A 17,275-nucleotide genomic window follows, 5' to 3' on the forward strand; every position below is an offset into this window, starting at 1 on the left:
ACCTTATTATTTCAGAATAAAGTCTACATAGATATTTGCAGATATCCATGATGGGTAGTGAAGCGGGAATATTTGCGATACATTGTTATCTGCTCTTTGTTGTCGTGAATTCGTGATTATGTTTGAGTTTGTCAGATTTCTACAATAATGGCGGATCCGTTGTGTTTAAACAAACAGACATTAGCAACTCTTTCGTGCATCGATGTTATTTTTTTATAACTTCTTTTATAACTTACGCGTTCTAATGCAATAAACCGGAAAGCCTTCTTTATCTTGAACTAGCAATTACTCGCAACTTCGTCTGCGCGAAACTCAAAATTTTTGTAATTAAAATTAATTGTTCAGTAGTTTCGGAATCAAATGCCAACAAAAAAATCTTTCCTCTTTAGTATATCAGTATGGACAACTTTATATTATTCTTGTTATTCATAGTGAATGAACTTTAAAGTATATTTTTGCAAGATGCATCAACTGAATCAAATAGCAACACACAGTCTATGTAGAAATATGAAATGTTTGAAAAAAAATAAACATTTTCGGCCAAACGTTAACAAAGTATTTAAATGAATTTATCGTTTTAGACAGCAATTTTACTCATTGTGTTAAAATATACGTTAACCGGGTCCAAACTCATGAAAAATTTTCCCAATCCTCTTGCCGATCCGTTCAAATAAACGAAGACACAAAAGACTTCACTCAATTGCGATGTATTTTCACTTCCAAAGACTTGAATATAAATAAACCACTTTGAAGCCAGACGTGTACAACGTGCGACTGCGAACCCATACAAAAGATATTTACATAATGTAGTCCTAAATAAGACTTACATATACCTTTGCTAAAAATTAACATCTCTGTGAGACTGAAACACTTTTTAATTTTCATATAAAGGGACGTGAACCAAAGTATTAAATGTATTACAAAGACCATAACAAAACACTTAGCATTCGGCGCAGTTGAAAGGCTTACTTACAAATTAATGCTGACATCATAATAACATAAATTGATTCACAATTATACTGCTACCAAACATTTGGACCCTTTCATATTTCATAACGGGTCCGCGGGGTCCGCTCGCAGGGGGCGGAGCTAATGTACCCAGTACCAAGTACCCACCCTATCCCTATGCGCGGAGATTTCTTTTACAAGTATCAGGATCACGCGCGCAGCATACGGCTCATATTATAGGGTATTCATACTTAATTAATACGCCGTGCTGTAGCGGGAACGAAAGCTTTTGATACTTTGCCTTTAAACATTAACATTCGCTTCGAGAATTTCATTCTTAATCCAATAAAACGATTAATTTTTATGCAAAATAAAATTTGGATGTAATAATTCAAATTAGTTTTGGTTTACAAATGAGTCTACGGTAATTTTGTTTCGTCTTCAGTTCATATATTTACGCTGAATAGTATTGATTCAGAAACTTCTAAATAAAACGTTATATTAAACAAATTTTCAAATTGTTCTTTGTAATAAAATAATGTATTTTATAAAAATGATCTTCATAACTGAAATGTAATAGGCATAAATATTAAACCTTGTAAGCAGAAACGACAAATCTCAAGAAGTGTGCGTGAGTCTGAAGTGAAAATTGGATTTAATGAGATAGATATTGGTGATGTTAGCGTCCTATACAAAATTATTCATAGCTACTAAAATGTTCCATTCATAATAATACAGTTTTTTTTCTGTGCAACATCGCTGGGGCTGACGGCTCGCCGACAAAAGGGTGGGACGGGCCACGTAATTGCCAAAACGCTTCGAGTGAGGCCTATTGTGTTTGTTTACAATAGGGTGCACTAAGTGGGGGTAGTTTTTGTAATTGTTACTTTTAGAAGATCTCACCCCTCGCGGCCTCGTCACCAGTCGGCCAGCAGAGGCCGCAGCGAGCGCACCGCACACCGCTTACTGCACACCGCACCCGCGCCGACATGTCGCGTTCCTTCCTCGTCGACACCTTGATCAGCGACGCCCCCAAGGACTCCAAGAAGACCGACATGTCCCCTGACCCACTGCACCCTTACGCCACGTTCTTAGCTCAACCCAAATTTATGCCTTACCCTTACCCGGGGAACTTGAACAATTTGCTGAGCCTCGGGCTGCAGCAACAGAACCGGGCGCCCGATCTGTTCCGACCCTTTTTGGAGCATCTCAACTTCCGATATCCTCTACTGCACCAGCTGCCTCCCCACCATGAGATCTATGAACATCCTCAGGGCGAAGCGCTGGCACCCGAAACCTACATGAAAACTGATGATCAGGAACCGATCAATTTTGTGAGCAGAAGAAAAAAATCAGTGTCACCTTACCTCCACCACCCGTACAAATCCACCGCGATGTCGCCGACCAAGAACCAAGGGCAGCGATCGCCGTCGCTGTCAAGCGACAGCCGCAACGGCACGCCAAGCCCGCCACTTGCTCACCCCGAAGAGCTCCTACCGGGTTACTCTAAGGACTTGAAGCGACTCCCGCTCAAGGAAGATTCCAGCAAGAGGATCAGAACCGCGTTCACCGGCACACAACTGCTGGAACTGGAAAGAGAATTCTCCATGAACATGTACCTGTCGAGACTGAGACGCATCGAGATCGCGTCGAGGTTGAAGCTCTCCGAGAAACAAGTGAAGATCTGGTTCCAAAACCGGCGAGTGAAGCTAAAGAAAGAGGAGAGCCCGGTGGCCGGCCCCGACGGCAGGACCAACAAGTGTTGCTGCACCAAGACATCGTGCAGCTCTAAGACCTCGGACGCGACCTGTGACAACGACAGCGAGCACATAGACGTTGTTAGTGATAATGATAGTTACGAAGTGCAAAACCTTTCTCGGTATTCTTGAGTTAACAAAATACCAATACTTTTTCGGACTACATGAGTACACAACATTAATACAGGAAATGAACACTTTGAAATATTAGATGCAGAATTAAAGGTCATTTATAGTTTTAATTTAACACAAAGACTGAATCATTGATATTAAAGAAACTGTAAAATATTTTTTATCTAACATTTTTACCACGGTTGTGAATTTTCTTGTAAATTTGGAAAGATTTCATATTTAAGAGAATTCAAATGATAACAGGTCGTGTTTCATCTGTTGTTTATACAACAACAACTCCATTCAAACTTATTTGTAACGATAGGATTCGAGAAACTCGACTATAAACTTAAGACAATGGAGAGACGGCCTTTCGAGTAATTCGAAAACTGTTACAATTGTAAATATATATAATTTATGAATGAGACTGTTTGAAATCTGTGAATTTGTATTGTGAATAAGAGAAATTGCGTATATTTTCTGACATAAATTTACTGGTCGTTAGGTATAATAAATTTTATGAAGTAAATTAAATTGTTTGATTGTACATCAGGGGAGAGTTGAATCGCAATGCCGAGGTATTTTTATTGGCGCCGAGTAAAGGCGGCGGCGGCTCATTTCACGAGGGGATTAGAAATTTCATAAGCTGTTTGGAATCTGAATGACATATTTATGAAATTCCAAATGACAATTAGATCTTGTCCCTTTGTTGTTCATTTAGACAAGGGCAACGAAAATAAACAAAAAGATTTTTAAAATTCTCTTTCGTCATTCATTTCATTTTAATGATTGCTATTCGTATAATTAGATGGTTGATTTAACATTAGATTAAATAAACTTAAAACTCGTATTAAGTATGGCCTTCAGCTAGCTTCACAAATTCTGAAATATTCCTACTTTATCTGATTAAAATTATTTCATACAAACCCTTAACAAAAAAATCGAGTCATGCAGGAAAAATACATCTCAATGGGAAAATTGATTGCTTCGTTCGGTTCAATGAATAGTCGACTGTTTGTCTCCAATTCCGGGAAATCCCTTTCTTTATTGAATCATGCGTCAGTTGTTGCCGATACGACACGACGCCGACACGACACGATACGTCGCGGAGATTCGTTACTCATTTGTTTTTCATTTATTTATTGACAAAAACATCACGTCATTCTTTTTATTCATTGAGCTTTAATCTGTTTAGTAAATTATAGAAAGCTTTAGATTAAAAATATATATAAAGAAAAACAATTAAAAGTTCCAATGAAGTAATTAATGAAGTCATGCGTTAATCTACTTTATAGTGGAGTGGTCAACAGCCTTAATCTGGTAAAATAGATAAAAAAAACAGTTAACTATTCTTGTAAAATAAATTCCATCTAACTTAGTCACCAAAGCTAATACAGTCAGACTTTACTAACTGAAATAGACTAGAAACAATTAATATTAGAATATCTTTATGAGATATAATAATTAATCCAATATAAGGTAATTGTACTCAAAATTATATACGTAGTTAAGTTACATTTAATGTTTCCATTGATTCGATTATTTCTTCCTCAATTATCGCATTAGCCACCGACATATGACAACAGCGGCCCAACTCTCTCCCACGGCCCACGGCTGCCATGTTTGCGCAACTACCATCATCCATACAAAATCAAATAACGTAATTATTTGTCGAAAACATTTATCTTTGGAGCACGCGGCCTAATCTATTAATTTACCGCTAGATATTGGAAATTGACATATTTATATGTTTTAACTCAATTGCATAAAGTTTAAAATTGTAAATCAAGTCAGTTTACCAAACGCATGAACGCTGCACGTGCAGGATCACGGCAACACAATTAAAAGTGCAGCTGAAATTTTGCAATAGAACTCGTATTGGCATGTAATAAAGGTCTTATTTGTTTGATAAACTATTTTTTGACTACAGGATCATTTAGCAGAAGCCATAAAACGCCACGCGTCCGATTTTCATTGGTATCTGTTTGAGTTCGGAAAGCCATTTTGAATGCGGAATTTGTTTTTCATCAGCGGGTTCTTTGCGTCCGAACTCCGAGCTGTCGGCGAGTCGTTGTTTGTGATTTATTTGTTGAAGCGATGTCCCGGCTAACGAGTGAGGGTGGTGAGTGGGTGTGGGGGGGATGTAACATAGGTCATTCATGTACCACTCAATATGTTTTATGACATTAGAAACGTAGCGAATGAAAGCTTGGAAAACAAACGACAACGCCATCTATCGGGTAGACACCTAACAAAGTAGTTTTTTTTTAAACTGCGGCCAATTGAACTTAGGTAATTGTAGTATTTTATTTTTTTCAATACAAAAAAAGAAATTAATTCGTGCGTCAGTAACATTAAACCCATTACCATGACATTGTAAGTATGTCATTCAGACAATGAAGTGGTAAAAGCTACGGAGACAATGACGTATAATTAAACATGCTAACACTGCAGCAGTGGCAATATAATGACAGAATCATGCAAATGTATCCTTTCATTGCATTCATGCAGTCCTCGATTTGCACAAAGCATTCGTCAGTAACGCACACATCTGACGTCACGTCTTGTTACGCTTCCTTAATTATTATTTGCTACACCGACAATAAAAGTACAATGCTGTCATTATAACCTGCAAATATTACGAGAAAATCAACTTTATCTCGTATGTAATAAGAGCGTAGAGAGAAATAATAAAGCGTAAAATAACTATTCGATAATAAATCCCGTATCACGCTGACAACCGTATGTTTTGTCATTCCTAATAGGTCACAGATATCAAAGCGTATGTTTTCATATCAAATGCCATGCAAATGAATTGAAACTTTATTGCAAAACAATTAGAGTTTAGTTTGTAAGTAAACATCCTTCTGGATATGTTTTGTTTGAGACAAAGTTTGTTTTAGCAAATTGAACTCTATACGCAATGAATTTAAATTCATTTTTCAAAGTATACGTTTTGAGTTAGAAGAGTGTAGAATAGTAGTCGGTGTAGAGACGGGAATGGTATACACAATAGAACGCTATATCATTTGGTAGCGGAACGAACAGATCGGGTTTGATCCCTGATAAATGGAAATTTAAATTTGTTTCAAAGTGTGTTTGCTAAACAAAGTTTAGATCGGAATTGGATACGGTGTCCGATGTGTACAATGTTTGCAATACGAGAACAAAGTAAGATCATTTTACATTGCCTTTATATGACTAACTATACTACAGTTGTGTTTTCAAAATTAACCCCTTTATTGGCTTAAAAAGCAAACTCTTACTGGTCAATAATAACGTCAATATCCAATGTCGAAAAATCTGAAATAAAGTGATGACAATTGACAATAACTTTTTTTTTTTGTAAATGCTCATTTTCAGTCAATGTTTTCCTAAAAATCTCTACACTGTCGTATTTATTCTGTTTAATCAAACAGTTTTATAATAGCATAAATTTAATCCCGCTAGAACGGTAAAAAACAAACAAAACTGAGATGGGCAATCAATACACGGTTTCCAATATGTCGGTGCAGTAAACAAGCCATCATCGGTGCTGTAAAATAACCGGGACGTCGGGAAACAATCGCCGTATGTCAGGATCAAGTTATATCAGACGTTCCTCAAATTCAATGTCTATAAAAGCGGCCGCTCAATATCCGCAAACGATCCTCTACGTCTACGTTACACAATACAACTGCGTATGAGGATAAAGGTATGCTCACACAATTTGTTTTGAGCGAATTTTAAAAAAGAAATCTTGACTATTTTACTGTTGCGAGTCCATTTCTTTTACGAGTCAAAGAGAGTTTTTAATCCGGTTTCACAAGATACGAAATATTAAATAAAGAAATAAATAAATAATATGAAATGAGAGTAGATAGAGTTTTAAAGTAACAAACAGGAAAACACAGTGTGTTTCTGTGTGGACGTTATGCCGTTTGAGTAAGAATAAATAATCAATTGCTACGTTTTTCAGTCACTTCTAAATCTTTTATGTATGCACCTTAAAAAGTGTTTGAGGATTCATAGTATCGTGACGTATTCAATCGTGGCAATTTCCTGCTGAGCCGGCAGAGGGCGCGCCGCGAGACAATGAATTGGACGCTATTTGTCCTCGAAATTAGACGAAATCGTCTCCGACTCGAATTCAATTTTCACGTTTAGATTGTTTTTAAATTACTTTTTGGGATTTTATTCGATTTATCCAGAATTCTTATTGGAATTTCCAATATTATTATCAACAAAATTGAACATCCATTTAATTTTTTTCTTAAAGATTTTCAACTTATTTTGGCAGAGCAAGGAAACACGTTTCATTCATATCTCATGTAATGTATCGTAAATATTTTAATTTTTAATTTTTTGGTAATGAACTTTTTATATTATAATTGTTTAGTATTCCTGACCTTCAAAACATTTGATAACAAGAAATCTGTGAGCTACGCAATTTAGAAATCTCATTTTACACCGCACATTTCCCAGCGGACGTACTGACAAATTGTCCGGAGCCGGTCGGCCGCGACTTGACCGTTAGCAAAACCCTACAATATACTTTTTTTGTGGTAAAAAATACGATCGACCCCCCGACCCCCCGACCCCCCGACACCCCGACGCACGTTATAGGCTTTATTTTCCGCAGCATTAAACCCCCAATCAATTTGTGGCTCCACCTGGTGAACGGCACTGACACGTGAGCCTAAATTACTTACCACTTTAATGGCTCTTACTTAATATAATAAATGTTAACCTACTTTATTACACGGGTAAACCTAAAGTAGTATCAATGTTTTGTTACTTATAGAGAAACAGTATTCTTCAATTAAGTCTTTGAACTTAATAAAAGTTAATTGTTAGTTACAATAATTTAAAAGTTCTTTTCTTTCTTAAGTTGTCTTTATAAGGGCTCGTCTTTATAAGGGTATCAAGGCGCGCGTATTCATCTTCTTATCTCTCAGAAATCGAAGCCTGACGACTTTCTCCTTGACTCTAAGAAATCTTTGCTTGCTTTCATGTTAATACCTACTTCAAATTTAATACAGGAAGTTGGTATAAATAATGCTTCAGCAAGATTTTAAGCGTATTCTTCAAAAATTAAAAAATCAGAAATATCAGTTCGAGAGCCTACCTACTTTATTACTGTCGTCGTGGAGTTAATGAAGAGTCACAACACTAGATAATAGTATCTGTTACTAATGTACTCAGGTCAGAGTCAGGACGCGGCACATGACGAGGGTTTCTTCACATTCAATCAATTTCTAACAAACTTCTGGTTTTGTAATTACAAACCTTACCGTTATAACATTACAAATTAATAATGACTAAAATGTGATATGCGCGCTCTATATTGCGTGGTTTATATTGATGTTTGCAAAATTCTCTTTATAAATCAGGTTAAGGATGAAATCTTTCGTTGTTAAGAAAAATACATTTCATCGTTGAATCTATATCATTTGTTTTAATTAAAAAGTTAAAGATGCAAAATTTACAATGAAAACTTTTCCCAATTTACTATCAAAATATTAACATTGTAAAACAAAACAAAGGGTTTCATTTATCAATTGAATTAAGTATCAAATAATGTTTGATGATATTAATCCTTTAGCAAAGAACTCGTTCAATTAGATCTGACACATCGGCGAGATCAAACAGCTTTGTTATTAGATACCGCCAATACCCGTCGCTCACAAACACACAAACAAACACACCTACGTGACCGACAAAGAGATGCAGATAACCCTTCTAATTCTGTAGATAACCCTTGTGTTGTATTTATAATGTAATTGATAGGAGCATGGTTCACTTCACACGGCAGCTGATTTCAAAATTAAAACATCGAGAATATTTATATTCTTATAGCAAGTAACTGTTATATAAGTGACATACTTATGAAATGCCTTATTAAGAATATCTGAAAGTATAAGTAAAAGTGAGCAAGAACAGAACTGCGATCGTGCAAAATAGAAGAGGGAAAGAAGAGGTCTTTATGCTAGGTTTCTAAACTACGATGCTAGCGCAACTATACTGAATGCAGGTAATTAATAGGTAGGTCAATATTTTGAGACATTTAATAACATAACAATAAACATTTATGTAATGAATACTATTTATAACTTTAATGGTATTCAAAGTTCAATTTTGTACTAATTCAAGCACCCCAACCCACAGCCTAGCAGCCAGCTACCACTGCAATGATGTGTATCGGTGGGTGTCGACATCGAACCGCTATCAACAACGTATTACACGAAACAATAAGCGATTTACTTCTCATTGCCTTCATCGTTTTTTTATAAGGAACTTCCTCACTGACAAGCGTAGCGTAAAGCTAATAAAAGTTATGGAATAAATCTAACTGAATGAAATCGTTTTGTGTTAAAGTGAGGTTAATTTGAATTTTCGAACCTATGACATGATTATTTGAATTGTGATAAACATATGTGAAAGCTGAAATCAGCGGCGCTAAACATTATCTTTGTCGGGCCAAATTTAATTCAAAAATAATAACGAAAAGATTTGACATTACCGCTTGGTCTTTTCAATGTAACAGAGTGCTTATGTAGTGGTGAGTACGAGACTAATTTCACGGTGACTCCGGACAGGTGAAATCGACCCACAACATAGGTCTATTAATGTATTTCAAACCTTACTTCCGTTCACGACGACCCACAGTTTTGCAAGTCAACATAAACTTTGACCATATTACCTGTACCTGAACATGTTAGATGCGAGACGATAAATATGTACTCCAATTATTGAAATAACAAATACAATAACTTCCATTTTAGAATCATTCTTGCAAGTAATAGAACAAATGGCATATTGCATAACTTAAACTCGTAAGAACTTTCTCGAAACTACGAACCTACGAACTGTAACGAAAGATGTAACGATAAACTTGGTGTATAAAGCTCATAGAAGTTGCTACAAAACTCGCCGGATACTTTGTACGTTGTTGCCGACTTCGAGGAATAGTGTATTCGTTGAAATGGAGATAGTTTTATGTCTTTAGGGATAAAGGAACATTCTTTATCCGAAAAGATAACTCAGTAAATTTTTTTTACGGCTCACTACACATTTTGTTACTGAGCTTCAATCAACGAGCTTTATATCATAGGAGTAAATTCTTGTGGTCAGTTTTCATCTTTCTTATCTGCGTATTTCTTTTTCTTGAGGAACCCCTCCGATTATCGAAGGCTGACAGCCTGTTGTCCATGTTTTTTTTTACTACGAGGAGAAACAGTTGGGCGACACTCGCAATTCTTGTCCACTCTATGTCTGTCTTTCCATGACCAACATTCATTTTATCGGCTATTTTTCCCATCAAGATGTTTTAAAGGAGATAAAAATAATTTTCTATAAACTTTTCCGTGTCTACTGAAATGAATGTAAAAACTCAGAGCTTTTTGTCGATGAAGTACTGCCGGTTAATACCGGCGCGGCATTTATCGGCATTTAGCCGACATGACGCGACGGCTTTTACAATCCATTACGAGCTAACGCGTGTTGCGTCCATTTAAGTCGTTATCGATTTTGTTAAAGTTTTTTGATAACATTTTTATGTCCATCACACTTTTAAAAATATAGATATTATCATGATACTGAAAATGTTGATTTCATATTACAGAAAAGAAAAAGTGTATTTTACACAAGAAATTCCGTTTCTAAAACTCGTAGTGAATACGATTGGATATGATCGTTGCCCCGAGCACTAGTTCCAACTCAGGGGACGCAGTGCACGGTGTGGGAGCTTTTTATCTTGGCTCGAGGTTCGCGGCTGACGAGCGGCGACTGCGCTACTCTACGCCTGACATCCGACGCTTTCGGTTCGTTAAACACTATCCAATTACAAGATCCCGCTCCCGAAGAGTCTTGTCGACATTTTCTTCTTATACGTACTTGTCTTCTAACTTTTAATATAATGTTCCTTTTTACTAATAATTTATCGAACTTGTATGTGGAGTGAAGATTTATAAAACAAGGAGAGAAACGATCGTGCTAAATAGAAAAACCTGAACATAGTCTTTGTCTAATCCAATGACTTACAACGTTTATATCTTTGTAGTTATATTTTTCTTTTAAAATTTAATAATAGAATTAAATAAACATAGTTAAGTAATTCGTACGTATTGTGGAGTGGGTTTTAATGACGTCTCTATCAGTGTTTATACATATCTGCTTCATATCCTTGGATTAATAATCTCTCAAACAAACAAACAAACAAACAAGGCAGTGTGTGCTCGCGGCACGTGGCGGCCCCGTTGGTTAATTATACCGACAACTACACCTCGCTTCATTTAGCCGTTAGCCCTACTCTTATCATTTTATTATAGGGAGATACATCACTGAAATAATTGAGAGGCAGAATTCTATAAAATAAAATGATAACCCTATTTTTTATCATGTTTGATTTATAATTTGTATTAAACAATTATTGTAAGAATATCCACACATTACTCAAAGAAAATCTTATAAAAATCATTATACATTAAGTTTGCCGTCCCAGGTATCGCTGGATGGATGAGGTGAATAGGTAACATCTTCGGGAGCTACAGGTCCGAGAATGGGTCGGGACGGCGAGGGATCGGAGAAAGTAGAGACATTTAGTGTCGGCGGCCAAGGCCCACTTCGGGTCACTGAGTCACCCTAGTTAGTCAGTTATACATTAATATTATTAATAAATAGGGTAATAAAACAACCATTACAGGCATTCCAGGCCCGAAACAGGCGAACGCGGCTATTAAGCGGGATCCTGGAGAGACGAGGACGTGCCGCAAGAGATAACGACGACCAGGGTATATACAACCTGTGTTGCCAGGGGAAACAAACAAGAATATCACATCGTGTTTTTTAGTTTTAAGACGACACTTAGTAGTACCGATTGTTACAAGTAATGATTCAAGAAAGATTCCATGACTACCGAACGCTGGCTAATTTAATTTCATAGGCAAGCTTATAGTTAAAATAGTACAACTATCTTTTATATTAAACTAGCTTTTACCCGCGACTTCGTCCGCGCGGAATAAAAAAAATGCACACAAGATAAAAAAGTTCCTATGTCCGTCTCCTAGTTCTAAGCTACCTCCCCATCAATTTTCAGCGAAATCAGTTCGACCGATCCTGAGTTATAAATAGTGTAACTAACACGACTTTCTTTTATATATAAAATAGAAATACGTTACTCTAACTAATCTTATTCAAGATAAACAAGGTTACAAATGAGAGCTGGTGCCAGCCGGTACATGAAATGTCACAGACATTAATTAAGAAACTCAATTACTGTAATTAATTTCTACTGAAATTTAGTATTTGCGACTATGTCTTCAAATATACCTTAAGACAGCTAGTCGGGTCTATTGAAACATAATTAAAGGTTTTTATATATGTTATAATTCGAAGAAATTTTTATACTTCTAGTGGCTAACTACGTAGATACCTATGTAGATATCAATTGAAAACATTATTGTTGATCGATGTTGAACAGCTTTGAGTACAATCAAAAATCTTTCATACAAAAACCTGATTAAAGTAAGGGATCGCATGAGCTTTGCCTCCAGGAGCGCTCGCCTTGCTTTAAGACGTACAATTTATTTGTGCAAATCAAGTGCAGGATAAGTTTGTTAATTGTGTTAAGAGCCATCTAGCAAGTAGCTACTTTTACTGACCAAATATGCAAAGTTTGGGTTTTAGCGCCATCTATGAAAAAAATTGAACACCAAGTAAAAAGTACAACTTCGCATTTATGAGACTAAACAATAGATGACGGTAAAAAAACTCACAATAAAATTAACTAATTTCATGAATACATATTTGGTTAATGTATCAAAACTTAAAAAAAAAAAAACATTAAAAGGGAAACTATTAATGAAAATTACACAAAATACATTTAACATTTCTCAATTTCATTTAGATTTAAATTATTTTCTGATTACTTCATAGATGGCGCTTTTTATAACAAAGTATTTAAAGTATCTGAAATTTTTTGTTTGTTAAAAACTTTAAATTAGGAGTGGAAAATCAATGTAAAAATAATAAAATAATTTAAAGAAAATTACGAAAAATCAATCTATAAAAAGAAAAGTTTGGTTTGTCAAATTATTTTAACCCTTAGAAGACATCCTAAAACACGCTATCAAAGTTTTTTCATACAATCAGGATATATACGCTCGAACGTCCTTAGCTAATGTACTTGCTTCGGCAGTACATATACTAAAATTGGAACGATACAGAGAAGATTAGCATGGCCCCTGCGCAAGGATGACACGCAAAATCGTGAAGCGTTCCACATTTTTTTGAGTTTCTCGCAAATGATTCACTGAACTAATGACGACGCCTATATCTATGTTAATAGGTGATATAAAACCTTTGAACCAAATTTTATTGAATGATTAGAGTATTTTTTGTCGATTTTACAAATTTTATACACATTTTAAAGCAACGTTTGAATCCTTACTATGACTTGAAATACAATATCAATCTAATTGCTTCACATTCAATTACGCCACGAAGCCCTCATCAATCAAGCCTTCGCAAACTCAACTTCATTAGGAAGTTATATATTCATGGAATATTATTTACTAAGTCTATTCTGAATAAATAAATAATGACATAATTTCATAAACAGCGTATTACTGTGAAATGTTAACTACATTTAGAGCAGATAATCATACATGATTAAAAAGTTACATTAAAATATTTAACGAACATATTAATTTCACGGAACAATTACCGTCATTTGCATCACAATGACAAATTATTCCACAAGAAGTAAAGTCAAAGCTTCCAGTGCGCTGGCACATTAGCGCCAAACTTAATTACGTAATTGTTAATGAATCTTAAACATTAATTATGGTTAAAAATTTATTTAAATATATTTTTATAATTACAATTACAATAAACAATATATTAAGGAAGATTATAAAAGAGTTATTAAGATCTAGTGAGTATACGTAGTAGTACTAATATTTTTTCTTGCTTATAGCATCGGGGATAGAAACTTAACTCTTTTGTATTGAAATATGAATAATTTTTCACTTTTATATTCTAAGTTAAACAAACAAATACCTACTGGAGCATTATATAAATATAGAGGCAAAGGTCGAAATGTAAAAGCGCGTTTGATTTTCTCAAGTTTAACTCAAGATTCGGCAAAAAGGAACCTTTGCTTTTGAAACGAGCCTACTCGAAATTTGTTTATTCTTTCTGCTTCATTGGGTCAAACGTGAAATCTGAATGCCGGCTGATAAAGACTCGACTCAAGTTTAAATTCTTTAGTTATGTTGAACACCTCTTACAGTTTACATGTTTATGTGTCTGTCTGAAAACTAAGCAGCGTAAACTACACGTGTCAAGTAATTGATATACTAAAACAAATTAACTAATTAAATTTGACATAAACTGTGTGCTGTGTAATCTGTGTATACTGACATCGCCATCGAAGAGTCAATCTTCTTCTTCTATAATTAGAAGAAGAAGATTTATTAATATAAAGGAATTCATCATTTATTCACTGAACAGTCAATCACTTTTGGGTCCCTTGTTATCTTGAGAGGTTCCTTGTCACGTCTGACAAGTTCTTAAGCTATTTTTAATGGCAATACCCACCTGAGTACGTCTTAAGAAAAGACAAAATGTAGCAAAAACCTAACAATCACTACTTTGTGTTAAAATTAATAATAATTATTAACCATTTGGCGCGGCCTTCCACGCTTCTTTTTTTTTATAGCACAAGGTGGCAAACGAGCGAACGGCCACCTGGATTCGCCGCAATAGCGAGGCGACATCATTCTTACATTCATACATCTACACATAGATGCACGTCGGTTTCAGGTGCTCTTAATGACGCCCTTTTTGAGCACTTCATCAATCTAGACAGTAAAAGTCCGTCTGGGACGACGCGACGTCGGCCCCAACCGACATCGTCGCCCACTTTCGCGTCATAAATTTCTTTTGTTAATCTCTTTAAATTTACCATATTTCATGTTTTAGTACCATATTTATTTTGTGTTATTTAATAATAGTAACATAATGTTCTACATCCATTAATGTTCAACATACAGTCGGAGCTCGAGCACAGCTTTATTAAACTTTTATATTCAGATCGTGTAACTGCAAGACCACTTTGGCTAAAATATAATTTCCCTCCGGCAGGTGGCGCTTACATGTCCTAACTCATTATTAAAACCTGCTTAAATGTTCAAACGCCGCTTCTCAAATGCCTAACAAAGAAATTAATAGAGTAGCTTATGGTAAGAAAAATATTATTGACAATTAAACAATGTTATTCCGAGTTCTGTTCACTATTACGATACTCTTTTTACGGATACTTATTATATCGCCTTCGTTCAGTATGTCTTCTACCACCACTGCCTCTCACTTTAGCAACACGGATTTGACTTTTCCTGCAATCCTTTCAATATGCTTTTACAATTATCATTCTCGGGAACCCAATGTTACTAGTTAAATCTTTATTATAAATTCCACTTTTTTTACAGTTTAAAATCGTATAAGTCATCTCTAATGCTTTTCCTGTTCCGGTAACAGTCACGGCGCTCGGCACTGAGGGATAGATTGTAACAGGTTTTATGTGACCGGCTGCAAACGAGACCTGAATCTATTTATTGTTTAATTTACCCGCACTTAGGAGCTACGACTCGGGATACACTATCTTCTTTATTTATGTGCAATAAAGACAGTCGGAGAATATAGGTAACGCGGAAGTTAAGAGATAAATAAAGAAGAAAAGAGAAAGAACAACTTAGCTTACTAATATTATAAATGCGAATGTTTAGATGGATGATTGTTTGAAGTTATCTCCGGAACGGCTCAACGGATCTTTGAAGTTTGGCACAGATGTAGAACATAATCTGGAAGAACACATAGGATACTTATTAAGTTTTTTTTTTTATATTTCGCGCGGACAGAGTCGCGGGCAACAGCTAAAATACAATACAATGCTGTTTATCAATGCAAAAAATTCTTTTGTAGACGTAACTTAATGACATAGTAAATTTAAATAGAACATTTTCAAGACATCATCAATGAACATTTAATCAGCGTAATCTGTAACGACTCTTTCATTGCGAAGTACTCGCGTCGATCACGTGCTTAGTTCGCTGAGTGTCTGTGCGCAAGTTAAGTGTAGGGAGATAGAACTGCGTTCAATAGCTGCTTAGTGCTCAGTGCTCCCCCCTGCTACTTCCGGTATGCTGGCATGAAGCGACGTCTGGAGTGCTCGCAGCTCATTGCAACGTAAAGTATGGATGAAGCTCGTATTAAGTGTATATTAAGTTTTAGCTGATATTAAATGTGATACTTAACGCGTGGTAACGTAAGGAGTATCACTTGTTCAACATATTATAATTAAAAAAAATAAGTTGTTTGGGTGAACAAAATTTTCCAAAACATTAATATTACTAATATTGTATTTCAATAACTTACTTACTAGACTTAATGTCCTATGTCCCAGTAGTGGGGCAGAGGGCGTCCACAGTGCGTCGCTAGCTCGCTCTATCTTGGGCTCTGCGTTTGGTCTCGAGCCATGTCAGCCTGATTGTCTTCATGTCGGCTACCACTGAGCGCCGCCAAGTTTGTTTAGGACGACCACGTCTTATTGTTCCTAGCGGGATCCACTCCAGGTCCTCCCTGGGAATATGATTGGGATCCCGACGAAGCGTGTAGCCTTCTATGCTGACCAATCGGCTGTTCTCTACTACGTACTAGGAGCTCTTCGTTGCGGATCGTATTTCAATAAGGCGATGTTTAATTCCTTTTCAAATAAAATATAAAAAATAAATTTGAGAAATATGATTACACATTTTTCCTCTTGCAAATTGTTATTTTTCCTCTTACATTTAAATGTGTACATTTTAAGGGAAACGTAAGTACCTGGAAATTTCAAAGTACTGAGATTGTACTAAAAATTGGATTTATGAATACATATTATGAGAGTTCGTTCAAACCTTTTCATGTTATTTCTCCGTGAGCCGCGCACCCCCCGCCCGCCGCCCGCCGCCCGCCGCCCGCCGCCCGCCGCCCGCCGCCCGCCGCTTGCCCGCTCTGATAACCAGATTAAATGTAATTTACAGTATAATATGTAATATATGAATTTCGAGACTTTTAGGTAATTTATTTCTTTCAATATAATTTACATCGTTTTTGTCTGAATTCACTACTAAACAGTGCTAAATATTTTTACATTAACATCTCTAATTCTTTAAATGCTTGTATTACAGACAAAATGTTTTGTTCGATTATTACAATGAACATTTGTTGACTCCATATTTCCAGCATATTTATTTAAAATTCTCGATTCATCATTGTATTAATCTTAGTTAACAATTAAATTAGGTTTGTCCATTAAAATTGCATTTTAAAAACTATGATTTACGTTTTACGTAATTCTTATGTTATTATTCCTGTAGAAATGGCGGCTGCGACGTGAGCGCCACTCAGCGGCAGTGCACGAGCACTAATAATTCAGT

At 35.7% G+C, this 17,275-nt stretch overlaps 1 protein-coding gene and 1 non-coding gene across 2 annotated transcripts; both read left to right on the forward strand.

Annotated features, from left to right (window-relative positions):
* The first annotated feature begins 1,789 nt into the window (after nt 1-1,789).
* LOC106709677 (GS homeobox 1) lies at nt 1,790-2,837 on the forward strand. The gene has a single exon (XM_014501526.2). It carries the CDS (start codon nt 1,938-1,940, stop codon nt 2,835-2,837), a length of 900 nt encoding a protein of 299 aa, XP_014357012.2. The 5' UTR covers nt 1,790-1,937.
* A 10,140-nt stretch (nt 2,838-12,977) lies between these two features.
* On the forward strand, nt 12,978-13,084 carry LOC123721424. The gene has a single exon (XR_006756229.1). It is a non-coding gene; the product is annotated as a U6 spliceosomal RNA (small nuclear RNA).
* The last annotated feature ends 4,191 nt before the right edge of the window (nt 13,085-17,275 follow it).

This window comes from Papilio machaon, chromosome 11 (genome assembly GCF_912999745.1).
Source record: "Papilio machaon chromosome 11, ilPapMach1.1, whole genome shotgun sequence".
NCBI classification, from domain to species: Eukaryota; Metazoa; Arthropoda; class Insecta; order Lepidoptera; family Papilionidae; genus Papilio; species Papilio machaon.

What these genes read in the sequence shown, in the direction of transcription:
- LOC106709677 (XM_014501526.2), top strand. Translation starts at nt 1,938, where the DNA reads ATGTCGCGTTCCTTCCTCGTCGACACCTTGATCAGCGACGCCCCCAAG.